Source organism: Arvicola amphibius, chromosome 4, assembly GCF_903992535.2.
Source record: "Arvicola amphibius chromosome 4, mArvAmp1.2, whole genome shotgun sequence".
Classification (NCBI taxonomy): Eukaryota; Metazoa; Chordata; class Mammalia; order Rodentia; family Cricetidae; genus Arvicola; species Arvicola amphibius.
In genome coordinates this window covers 154,267,007-154,280,028 of record NC_052050.1, presented here as the reverse complement: position 1 = coordinate 154,280,028, position 13,022 = coordinate 154,267,007, and the positions used below count along the sequence as shown (strand labels likewise).

Here is a 13,022-nt window from a genome sequence, read left to right as displayed (position 1 = left end):
AATGACTTAGAGCAACAGGCTTTATTCCCTTGAAATTTGGAGGTAATGAATGCAAAACCAGGACCCAGGTCAGGCTGGGTCCTTTGGAAGTGCCCGAAGAAACTCTATGCTGTGGCTCCGGCAGTTACCTCTGTTGTCACCTCCCATGACCTCTCTCCACTGCTGGCTCCAGGTGACCTTTCTTTACTTTGAGATGGACACTGTCATTGTCCTGGATGATCCTGGATGACCTCACCTGAGGTCCTAAGGATGACTCTAATTTACATCCACAAAGTTCCATTTCTAGTTAAGGTCATATTCTGAGGTCCCAGTAGGTCTGAATGGGGAGTGGGACTGTGACCGACTGTGTGTGCTGTGACTGTCTGTTCATGTGACATAGGCCTTGACTTATGTTAAGATAGTTAGCAATTTATACTTTTGCCTCTCACACGACTGGCAGCCTGTGATTTTTTTTCTTAATTTTGAGCACGGATGTCTGTTAACTGCTCATACTCCCGTAGCGTATGACAAATGGAGCTATTTCTCCCAGCCTTTTTCTTGTTTACCTTGAAATGTGGTTTCAATATTCATCAAGGGCCATGTGTTGAAGCAGATGGGAGATAGGCCCTCTCAGGAATGCTGGCAGCTCTCCCTTTCAGATGGAGAAGTACTGGAACATTCCTCCAGGCAGGTTACTGGAGATGGTTACTGTTAGTGTGAAATAGTTTGCTTATTTTTCGAATGTGTTTTAAAATATTTTTTTTTCTTTTAGAATGAATTCTGGAACAAATACAAAGGTAAGATATTTCTATTTCAATCATGGGAGAGACTCCTTAACATTGAAATTAAGAGAAAGGATTAACTTTGGAAAACATTTTTAATTACATTCTGGTTTAAATCTTATTTATCTACACTTTTCCCTTCTGTGTTTCCATAATACTTTTTAAAAGTATTTTATAGTAGATTTATATGGATTTCAGTTTTATTATTTATTAAAGTACACATCTCTTTGGAATCTTGTTGCCCACAGTGTCCTGTCCACAAACTTCCAGGTTCAAGCCAACCTCTTGAGTAACCGGGACTCTATGTGTTTTCTACCATGTCTGGCTCAGATACAGATTTAAGTCAGTTCTTCCTTACCTGAAGATGCCAAATTCCATGATATCTTTAACAAGTTTAGCAAGCTGAAGCAAATGGTAGAGCTTGAAATACTGGACTTTTCCAAAAGGTGGCCACCCTGACGACTATTCATAACATCAGAGACAGTACTGATCATGGCTACCTGGAAGTTATTTCAAAACAGCAATTAGACACCCCTCCTCTGAGTAAGTGACAAACCAAGAGAGGTGAAGCCTTGCCAGAGCTGCATCATCTCCTGGTTCTCATTTCCCACCCAGAGGCCTTGGGGGAAAGAGTCCCCTCCTTCTCTGATCAGCACCCTGTCCAGAAACAAGTGCCACACTGTCCCCTTGTCCTCCTGCTTTGCAGAGGAGGTAAAGCCCCTCTTCCTGGCCACAAACACATTGTAATACATCCCAGCAGAAACCAGTAATCCAGCCAACATTGCACGGCACAGGGGTATCACACATACATAGCCACCAAAGTGGGAACTGAACAAAATCTGGGTATGGTGAATTTATTCTCAAGGAGAAGCAAGCTCAAGCTATCGGCAAAGTGGCTGCAGGTACCACACAGTGTCAGTGGTGCCCACGACGAAACGACTTCAGCCTTGGTTTCCAAACCCTCTCACTGCAGATGGTGACCAGTGTGAAACCAACCCTTGCCAGAATCAAGGCAAGTGTCGTGACGGTCTCGGCGAGTACACATGCACCTGCGTGGAGGGATATGAAGGCAAAAACTGTGAATTCTGTAAGTCCCTCTCTTGATGGAGCTTTGGGAAGAGGGAGACACTGAAACACCTCACGAGACACCTAGGTCATTGGTCACTCTCCGACACATGAAACCGCTGGATGTGTCTGTCCTCCAGCTGCTTGGCGGGGGTGGCATGAGAGACAAGGCTTCCCCGTGGGGCACCGAGAGGCAGGTGAGAACCGGGTAGACTGTGCACACGGCTCCTCCTGCTTCTGCTCTGGCACTGCCTTTGTTCACACTTGTCAACACAAATACCAACAAGGAATGGTCTAGGTTGCCCAGTTTCAGATATGTGGTGTCCTTAGCTGATTCTACAGGGAGCCTCGCTGAGCTATTCGTACCATGGTGACTCCATTTTTAAATAGTCATTAGGTTTCTCTCAGCCCGGTTCTCCCTAACAAGTAAGACCTGCATTTCCTTTACCTCTTTATCTTATTTATTTATTTATTTATTTATTTATTTATTTGCTGTGGTCTCACTTTTTAACCAAGGCTGGACTAGAACTTATATAACTTATATATAGCCCACTCCAGATTTGAACTCCCAGCAAATCTCCTGCCTCGACCTCCTAAGTGGGATTACAGGTGTATGTCACCATGCCCAGGGTTAAATTATTTCCTTATAAAATGCGATCTTTATCCGGATGCCCTCAGGACTCGCCCCAGTGGAGCTGCTGGTTATGATTATGAACCATCCCACAGAAACTCATACAGTTCCTGCACACAACAGACTAACGTATCTAATGAGGGGCACAATCCGGGAGCTAGAATTCCATCAAGGTAGATTTTACTACATAATTGTTTTCTCACCAAACCCAACCAGAGGGCTGTAAAGCAAATTGCTGCAGACATGGTTATTAGCATGAGCTGGATCAGCTTGCACTGGAAGCAGATGGGTACCTCTGGTCTAAGACGTGGTGGATGGAGGAATACAGGCTCAGTCAGCCCTAAGGTGCAATGGCAGGTCAGAAGTTACCAAGGGAGTTTAGCGGGCGCTATGCTGCAATTTCATGTAGCCTAAAATTCCTTCGCTTCCGTGATTTCCTAGTGTGTAGATGGAGCGGTGGGACTTAAATGACACCCCCACCCCTCCGCTTCCATAAAATGACACCCCAACCTCTCCTCTTCCATAAAATGACACCCCAACCCCTCCTCTTCCATCTTCTCTGGAGCTGGCTCCTGGCTTTCTGCCACACACTTCCTATGGATAATTATTCCTTCCAGGTCTCACAGGAACCCAGATCCCAAACCACGACATGCCCACAGCACGGTGCCTGGTGTGTCACTGGGGCCAGAGCAGGGCTCAAATACTGTTCATTGTTATTGAAATGAGGGAAGAGAGAGGTTCAGCTAGGATGCAATTCTTCACCCATGCCAAGAGCAGCACCCTGGATAAGCAGGATGTGCACAGCCCTCAACAGAGAACATGCATCTGCCCTCCCTCACAAAATTTCTCATTGGAGAGCCCTGTGAGGATGCCAGGTGTCCCTCCCCTGGCCTGTGCAGATGCTGGGTGTTTCCCCCATAACCTGTGCATATGACAAATGTCCCTCTCATTGTAAGGATGCAGGGAGCTTCTCCTGTAACCTGTGCATGTGTCAAATGTCCCTCCCATGGTCTGGGAAGGCAGCAGCAGGAAGAAAGGCTTACATGAGGCTGGCATCTTGTTTGGCTGCCTGTCCCGTTATCATGGAAACCACCCCGGTGTGGTCCTTTGCATACCATGGCCTAGGCATGGCTGAGGCTGGGCAGACAGAGCTGGCATGTCTAACTTCATCACGTGTCTATGGGAAGGGCTCATCTGTCCTCTGTTTTGCAGTTGTTCGGAAACTCTGCAGCCTAGACAACGGAGACTGTGACCAGTTCTGCAGCGAAGAGCAGAACACGGTGGTGTGCTCCTGCGCCAGCGGTTACTTCCTGGGTGATGACGGCAAGTCCTGCATCTCCACAGGTAGGAGTCAACAAGCTGTGGGAACGGTGTGACATTGCTGAGGGCATGATCTGGTGGCACTCACAGAGCAGTGATGACAGGTGATGGAGAAATAGAGACGGGGCTCTGGACAGATCAGCCATAAAAGCTTTAGGTTTGAGAGGAGATACATTAGACCTAAGGACAAGCGACTGCTCCACCTCCGCACCTGAAGGGGCTGGCACTGCTGCCTCATTGCTGGCAAAGGAGGTGATCCCAGGCATTACTGAGTTGGGCATACCCACAGCTCTGGCCGTGACTTCTGTGCAGGGTAGCCCATGCTCCTCTGGCCTGGGGGCCTGGAAAGCAGAACTATCACAATATCCCAGGGGCAGAACAAGGGCAGGACCTGCCAGGGTCAAGAAGGAGGGCTGGGCAGGTAGCGGAGCCCGCACTGGTATCATTTTTGCGGCCCCATGCTGATTGGGTTTGCTTTTTACCTGGTGAGAGCTGGGTGTGCCAGGTCTTATGATCAGCAGAACCACTACTAACAAGGCTCTCAGAGAGCAGTGATTGCCATGTGGGCCGAGGAACACGAAGGCCAGGGAAATGAGAAGGGCCCAACTGGTGTTCTTGGTTACAAGGGTCTCTTGAAGAAACAGAGACACTGCAGGGTGTATAAGCTTCTGGGCAGCAAGGACAATCAGCCTCTGATGGACCGACCGCCTAGTGACTCTTCAGAAGTCCTTTTTATTGATACACTAAAGGCCCTTTAGTGAGTCAATTCCCACATACCAAAATCTCTTATCTGAACTAGGAGTCATCTTAAGGAACTATTTATTACCTAAGCAAACACAAGTCATGCTAAAAATTCCAGGTTTGCCAGGGACATCTTAATGACTGAGGTTATATCAAGGCTCTGATAGTCCCAAGAAAGAGCAACCTCATAAAAACTCAGATAACATTTTGCCGGGCGGTGGTGGCGCACGCCTTTAATCCCAGCACTCGGGAGGCAGAGGCAGGCGGATCTCCGTGAGTTCGAGGCCAGCCTGGTCTACAAGAGCTAGGTCCAGGACAGGCTCTAAAAAAAGCTGCAGAGAAACCCTGTCTCGAAAAACCAAAAAAAAAAAAAAAAAAAAAAAAAAAACCTCAGATAACAATCATTGATTATTTACAAGAGATTTTTTCAAGGCCTAAGTGGTCATCACTCCAAAGTAAATTCCAGGGGCAATGGCTCTTTAAATATTCCACTATCCTCATCTGCGCCATACAGACATAAGATGAGCTCTCTGAAAAGTCAGAGTTGGTCCACAAATGGTCCCTAACTTTCACCATGGCATCCCCACCCCCCGGTGGGTTTGAAGTGCAGGGTCTCAGGCCCACATACAGCCTGGATGATCAAACTCAGATGAGAAGAGATAGGGCTCAAGATGCTGAGTCATTTCTCCCTCTTTCCCCTCTCATCTGCTCCTCACCAAAAAAAAAAAAAAAAACCTGATTTGGGACTGGAGAGATGGCTCAGTGGTCAAGAGCACTGGCTGCTCTTCTAGAGGACCCGAGTTCAATTCCCAGCACCCACATGGCCGCTCACAACTGTCTGTAACCCCAGTTTCAGGGGATCTGACACCTTTACACCAATGCACATAAAGTTAAATAAATTATTTTTTAAAGCAATTTATTTCAGAAATTAAATAATCAGAGAAGAGTGGCTCCAAATACATGCTTCAAGGATGAATTCAATTGCATAACATGAAATCTCTCAACAACCTAAACACAAAGACTTTATTCCCACTGACATATTTTTAAGTTTAAATTAGTTCAGCAAATTTTAATTAGAGCTATTTCTTGATATGTGTATAAATTATTTTAACTCCAGGGATAACTGCAAATCAATTCAAAATAAGGTTTAATATCTGAAAACATAACGAAAGGCCGAGGTGTGGCTCAGTAGTAGAGAACTCACCCAGCATGGGTCCAGAGGTTGCAACTGCATATTTCAGCCCAGAGATAGTAAATTGCAGGACAATGGATGCCATGTCCCCAGGCAACAGAGTCCCCAATCCTCCTTACTGGCCAAGGACACAACCACATCTCATGGGAACAGGAGTAAAGGCTACACTGTAACCCCATGACCTTAACCCATCACAAGCACAGACCAGCCACTATGCTCAACCTCAGTCTACAGTATCCCTTTCTCAACATTGGATTCTGCTACTTTTCTTGCAAAACTTAAAGGATCTTAGCTCTGCTTTATGTTTCTGGCTCTCACTTTAAACTTGATTAAAATCAGAGGGCAATAACCATGCCACAGCCTGAACACTGGGCTGCCAAGAAATTTCTTCCACCAATTTAATTTGCCTGTCATCTTTATAACATGGCTCCCACAGTCTGAGGGCATGAGCAAAATTAAACAAGTTTTTTATAGTCAATGGCCTCCAGTCCAGTTCCCAAAAGAGTTCCTGTTCCTTTCCAAGCTTCATAGTCTTTGCTATCCACAATCCCATCAGCATTCTTGTCTTCTGAGCTCCCACTGGGAACACCTGTTTAGCTCTGCCAACAGAAGTCTACGTTTTCTCCGGCTCTCATCTCTAAATGCTTTCAAATCTACAAACTGGCTCCAAGCCTTTCAAACCACATTGACCAAGTAGCCATAGCAACAATCCCACTCTTGGTACCAAATTTTTGTATTAGCCAGAATTTCAGGGATGTGACAAAGCACCTGACCATTAAAGGATGAGGGATTTGCTTCAGCTCAGCTTTCAGAGACTCGAGTCCATCGTGGTGTGGGAAGCAAGGCTGGGCTGAGGCTCATCCGGTGGCTCAGTAATGGGGAGAGAAAATGTCTGCACCAACAAGTTTTGTCCTTTTCTCTATTTTATTTTGTTTGGGTCCCCAGACTACGTGCTGCCTACACTTGGAGTATAGCTCACCCATCTTAGCTAATCTTCCCTGGAAATGTCTTTACAGTTATGCCAAGAGCTGTGTTTTATTTTTCTTTGAGACAGGATTTCTCTGTGTAGCCCTGGCTCTCATGGAACTTACTCTGTAGACAAGACTGGCTTCTAACTCAGAAATCTGCCTGCCTTTGCCTCCTAAATTCTGGGATTAAAGGTGTGCACCACCTCCACTCTGCAAGCTGTGTTTTACTAATCTCTCACTTAACTCTCAGTCAGGTTTAACCATCACCCCCTGGCCTTCCAGGGATCCTCAGTAGGCCTGTGGAGCTTCTGGCTTTGCTGAGGCCTCCTCTGTTGTTCCTATTCTTTCAGTACCCTTCCCCTGTGGGAAAACCACCATAGGACGCAGGAAGAGGTCCTTGGACCAGAGCGCCAACCACAGTGAGCCTTTCCCTGAAGACCTCCTGGACTTAGGTTTGCTGTCCCCTACGGAGAGTCCTTCTGAACTGCTCAACCTCAACCAGACACAACCGGAAAAGGACAGCTCAAGCGTTATTCGGATTGTGGGTGGCCGAGCATGCAAAGACGGAGAGTGTCCCTGGCAGGTAACTGGGACAAGATAGAACTGGTGGCCCATAGAACAGGCTTGTGGGACAGTCCACTGAGGGTCAGCAACTCAGACCTGCAAGGGTCCTTCCCGGTGGTCATCATTCCTCTTCTAGTGTGAGAGTATTTTTTAAACAAAAACATTTAAATACGAAGAGGTATAAAATATCTTTAAAAAATACTTCTATTTATGTTCAAAATGTTTGTTTTCAACCACTCTTTGGTTATTGACGTGGCCCAGGGCTGCCAGACTTAAGAAAAAAAATCCCAAGCCCCCCAGAAAGACTTGAGCACAATGAACACTCCCCATGTAAAACTGAACATGGAAGGAAAGTGCTCACCCGCTTTCTGACCCCAGCTTGGCAGGGTTTTCTGAATATCCTCCATCATCTCCATTAGCACTTGAGGTTTCCAGCTTCCAAAACCTAAATACCTATCCAAAAAGAAAAGGAAAAAAAGGGGGAAGGGAAGAACCCTAGGCAGTGGTTCTGAAGCTGTGGGATCTGATATGTGGGATTGCATATCAGATATCCAGATATCCTGCATATCCGATGTTTACATGATGCTTTGTAACAGTAGCAAAATTACAGTTATAAAGTAGCAATGAAATGATTTTTATGGTGGGAGGGTCACCATAAAAGGAATAAGGGACTGAATTAAAGGATTGAAGCATTAGGAAGGTTGAGAACCACTCTCCAATAGTCACCGGCAATCCCCAGAGATCACCTAACACCCTCCCCCTACAGAGCACTGGGCAGGCCTGGCTGCCCAGAGGCAGGAGAAGCAGCCCCAGCCTCTTTGGACACATGTACCAAGAACTGGCTGGGCCCAGGGAGGCTGCTGACTTCCTCTCCCTTGCCACTCAAGCAAGGTTTGAGTTTATATAATTATCCAGAAAAAAATAGGGGCTGGAAGAATGGCTCAATGGTTAAGAGTGGGTACTGCTTTTCCAGAGGACCAGAGTTCAATTCCTGGCACCTGTATCAGGCAGCTCCCAAGTCCAGGAGATGTGCCACCTTTGACCTCCACAGTGACCCCCACTCATGTGTACATATCCACACACATAACATAATTTAAAAAATTAAATATGTCTTCAAAATAAGAAAGAGAAAATAAACTCAGTAAAGGGAAAATTGTCTTTTTAGCTATGAACAACACCAAGAATTCTTTCAGGACTTAATACTTCCATGTACTTTTTTGTTTGTTTGTTTTAGATAGGGTCTCACTATGTGGGCCTGGCTAGTCTGTAACTCACTATGTAGATCATTCTGGTTTCAAACTCATAAGAGATCTGCCAGCTTCTGTCTCCCTATTCCCAGGATTAAAGCAGCCTTGACTTTTTGAATGTGGCTCCTAACTTCCATGAGAGCAGTGTGGTTTTCAGCCTTCCTAATGCTGCAGCCCTTAATACAGTTCCTTATACTGCAGTGACCTCTAACCATAAAATTATTTTGTTACTACTTCATAACTGTAATTTTGCTACGGTTACAAATTGTAATGTAAACATGTGGCATGCAATCCCAAGGGGGTCGTGACCTGCAGGTTGAGAACCAGCATGTGAGAGGGTAGGGAATTCCCTAGAGAAAGTCAAGCCCGTCCACACTTGGTTCTCAGCACTTCGGACCCGGTGCTCTGGGATGGGCGTGGTTCCCCTCATGCCGTCAATGTTTGCTTCCCTCGGGGATCACTGCTCAGTGGCATCTGTCACCAAACGTCACAGTCAAGAGCGGCCACATGTACCCAGAGTCAATCATCCCAGAAAGTGACATTTCACAAGCGGGAAGGCAGGTCTGAAGGCGGGATGATTCTGGATAATTCTGACTTTGGGAAGTAAGGTGTTTTTGCAAAGCCAGGCTGGTCTAGGTCATGAGTACGGCCACGTAAACCCAAGGCTCTACTAAGGCGAAATGCTTTTCTGTGCATAGGAAGAAAATGCTAGGACTGGTTTAGACCAGATGAAAGAGGAGGCCCTGCTAGAGGGACCTTGTCATCTGGGTGGGAAGGAGACAGGCAAAGGCATCCTGCTGGGCTAGCGCTTGGCCCAGGGCTGGAGCCTCAGCAAATGTCTATGGACCATCAGTCTGTCAGTCCATCTCTAAAGCAGACCAAAGCTATAGTGTGGAAACAAAGCTGGGTGTCTCCCAGAGTCAGTCACAATGTGGGCACTGGAGAACATTCAGAGTGCCAGGCAGGAAGGGCTGGGTCACTTGCATGGATGCTGCAAGGAGTTGTAGGGCTGGCTAGTGGGGATAGCGAGCAGCGCCTTGCTGTGGGGTAGAATACATGGTTCTCTGCCAGGCTCTAGCACTAAGAGAAAGACAGGAAGCAGACAGGCAGAAGGGGCAGGATCTTGGGGTAGTCCAGCAGACATGGAGAGCTGTGGTCAGGTGTAAGGCTCCTAGAAAAGGTTCCTTGAGACCCTGCAGAGAGCCCACATGGCCTAGTCAGCTTGGCAAGGCCCTCGTGCAGAGCGTAGGCTGTTTGCAGACACTCTGTTCTGGTCGTAGGCTCTGCTCATCAACGATGACAACGATGAGGGCTTCTGTGGGGGCACCATCTTGAACGAGTTCTACATCCTCACGGCGGCCCACTGTCTGCACCAAGCCAAGCGGTTCAGGGTGAGGGTAGGTAAGTGACATTCCAGCCCTGGGGAAGCCACCATGTCAAGCCCTGGGGATGTGATTGCCGCTCTCCCCCAGGACTGCTAGAACTACACATGAGCTCTGTGAGCAACACCTGCTCAAATGCAGACACTCTGCTTGGAGATGGTCAGAGAGGAGAAGGGGGTGGGCATCTCCAGACTTCCCCAGGGCCAGGCCATTCCGCACAGAGACTTCCCACCTTCCCTCTTCAGTGCTTTCATGGCGCTCCTTCCCTCAAAAACCTTCCCAGCCTGCCTCTCTCCACAACACTCCCAGTGTCTCTTACTTCTGTGTGTGCCTTGTATTATTTCATTTTGGTGTTTCTACAAGAGCCATGAGCTAGACCGTGAAAAATCCTGCACAAGCCCCAAATGCAGTTTGAAAATGTCTGGCATCCCTCTGCTACAGATTTAACAAGCAGAGATGGGTGAGGTTATTCCAGGTATTTAGAAATAAATAAACCTCAGCTGTGAGTGAAACGTTACTACAGTCTCCTTTCACAGCCAGCGGCACTGCGCCTTCAGCTCAGCTCAGGTCAGACGGCTTGGGCCTGGGTGCACAGCCCAGGTCTGGAAGAGGAGAGAGACCCTTGGCCCTGAGCTGATTGACAGACCCAGCTTGCCAGAAGTACTCAAGTGTGAGAAATTGGAAAGCGCAAGAGTCCTAAATGTTCACACAAAAACATGATCGGGGAGCTAGAAAGATGGCTTAGTGGTTAGCAGTACTTACTCCTCTCACAGAGGGCCTGGGTTCAATTCCCAGAGCCCATGTGGTGGCTCACAGCTGTCTTTAACTCCAGGTCCAAGGGGATCTGATACCCTGGTCTCCACGGGCACTAGGCATGTGCACAGTACACACACATACACACGCAGGCAAATGCTCATAGACATGAAATAAAATAAACCTTTTTTAAAAAGTCTTTAAAAATATGAGCAGAAGGGGAAGCCCTGGGAGGAAGGCAGAGCCCTTTAGTCTCTGCAGAGAGCAGGCTCTTCGTGAATCTGTGAGCACTGCCTCATCCTTCTGAGCGCTAGGACGCAAGCTTATGCTCCTTGACGTGGGTCTGGTTTTTTATTAGGGAAAAATTATTTTGTGTGGTGAAGTGAAGGGTTTATTTGCCTGATACTTCCACATCCCTGTTTCTCACTGAAGGAAGTCAGGGCAAGAATTCAAACAGGGAAGGAACCTAGAGACGGGAGCTGATGCAGAGGCCATGGAGGGGAGTTGCTTACTTGCTTGCTCCTCACGACTTGCTCAGCCTGCTTTCTTATAGAACCCAGGACCATCAGCCCAGGGATGGCCCCACCCACAATGGTCTGGGCCCTCCCCAATCAATCACTAATTAAGAAAATGCCCTGCAGGCTTGTGTACAGCCCAATCTTATGGAGGCAATTTTTCAATTGAGGCTCCCTCTTCTGTGATGACTCTAACCTGTGTCAAGGTGACTTAAGCTCATTCCCTCTCTTCCTTCCTCCCTCCCTTCTTTCCTCCCTTCCTTCCTTTCTTCCTTCCTTTTCTTGTGGAGACAGTATCTGGTTATGTAGCACTGGCTGGTCTGGAGCTTATTATGTAGAGAATGCCGGCCTTGAAGTCACAGAGATCCTTCTGCCTCTGCCTCCTTCCCTACGTGACTACAGGTGTACGCTTCTTTAAAGGTAGCTGATATGCAAACACCCGGCCCTGAAAGAACTAACTGCCACCTGTGCTCCCTCTCTCCCCTCCAGGGGATCGGAACACAGAGAAGGAAGAAGGCAATGAGATGGTGCACGAGGTGGACGTGGTCATAAAGCACAACAAGTTCGTGAGGGAGACCTATGACTTCGACATCGCAGTGCTCAAGCTGAAGACTCCCATCACGTTCCGCATGAACGTGGCCCCTGCCTGCCTGCCTCAGAAGGACTGGGCTGAGGCCACACTGATGACGCAGAAGTCAGGCATCGTGAGTGGGTTTGGACGCACGCATGAGAAGGGCCGCCAGTCAAACATCTTGAAGATGCTGGAGGTGCCCTATGTGGATCGCAACACCTGCAAGCTCTCCAGCAGCTTCACCATCACACAGAACATGTTCTGTGCTGGCTATGATGCCAAACTGGAGGATGCCTGCCAGGGGGACAGTGGCGGCCCCCATGTCACTGAGTACAAAGGCACCTACTTCGTGACTGGCATTGTCAGCTGGGGAGAAGGGTGTGCGAGGAAAGGGAAGTATGGGATCTACACGAAGGTCACGGCCTTCCTCAGGTGGATCGAGAAGTCCATGAAAGCCAGGGTGGTACCCACATCTGAGACCCCAACATCAACAAATTCTCCCCATTAAAGCAGCTCTCTAGACCTGCTGGGTCACGTGTGGTGTTGTTTAATGTTGCCACCTGAGCAGGAAGCTTCTTAGGGCAGCTGCCCCCTTGCAGGGGTAGACTCTTCAGGTTCAAGTTTGCTGTTCTTTCAACTTCATGGTATCAGAAAAAGACTGATTGAGCAAAGATTTCTCTCTTCCTGAGTCAGACTGCAGGACTCTCAGGGAGTCACGGGCTCTAGGGGATTAGGCCACTTCTCACACTGGGATGGAGCCATCCCTGCTCACACTGAGATGGAGCTGTGTCTTCTCCCCATCATAGTGTATGATTCTGATTTTGAATGGTCAAACTGACCCACTCAACTGACTGCGCTTAACTTCCTTGAGAATAAATGCACGCACACACGCATGTGCACACATGCATGCACACATACACATACAGTGGGACAGGGACTTCAGCCCCTCAGTTGATGCTTTAGGTCAGGGGGCCCAGACTCTGATTTGCCCTTGGATGGCCGGAGAACTCTCACTCTCTCTGGAAACTAGGCTGCATAGAATTGCTCGTACCATGACAGCCACTGAAAGGAGAGAATCCCCAGAAGATAGGCTAAGATTTTTGTCTAAAGAAAAAGGGACCTTCGACCCAGATCTGAGGCAAGCACCAACCCCATGCTGGGCTGCCTGTGAATGTGTACAGGAGTCTTCCTGAACTATGCTGTCTGGTGAGTGTTCATGGACTCTGTGCTGAGCTGAGCAGTGAGTGTGCATGTGGTCTCCCTGAGCTGGGCCGTGTGCTAAGCGTGCTCGTGTCTTCCTGAATGAGACTGA

General features: G+C 47.9%; 1 protein-coding gene across 1 annotated transcript in view; it reads left to right on the top strand.

The window, feature by feature from the left end:
- LOC119811649 overlaps nt 1-12,232 on the top strand; it is a 31,540-nt gene extending 19,308 nt beyond the window's left edge. The window contains exons 12-17 of the mRNA XM_042054931.1: nt 752-776; nt 1,735-1,848; nt 3,670-3,801; nt 7,029-7,261; nt 9,770-9,890; nt 11,629-12,232. Coding sequence (XP_041910865.1) covers nt 752-776; nt 1,735-1,848; nt 3,670-3,801; nt 7,029-7,261; nt 9,770-9,890; nt 11,629-12,218 — 1,215 coding nt within the window. The 3' untranslated portion in view covers nt 12,219-12,232. The remainder of the gene's footprint in view (nt 1-751; nt 777-1,734; nt 1,849-3,669; nt 3,802-7,028; nt 7,262-9,769; nt 9,891-11,628) is intronic.
- The last annotated feature ends 790 nt before the right edge of the window (nt 12,233-13,022 follow it).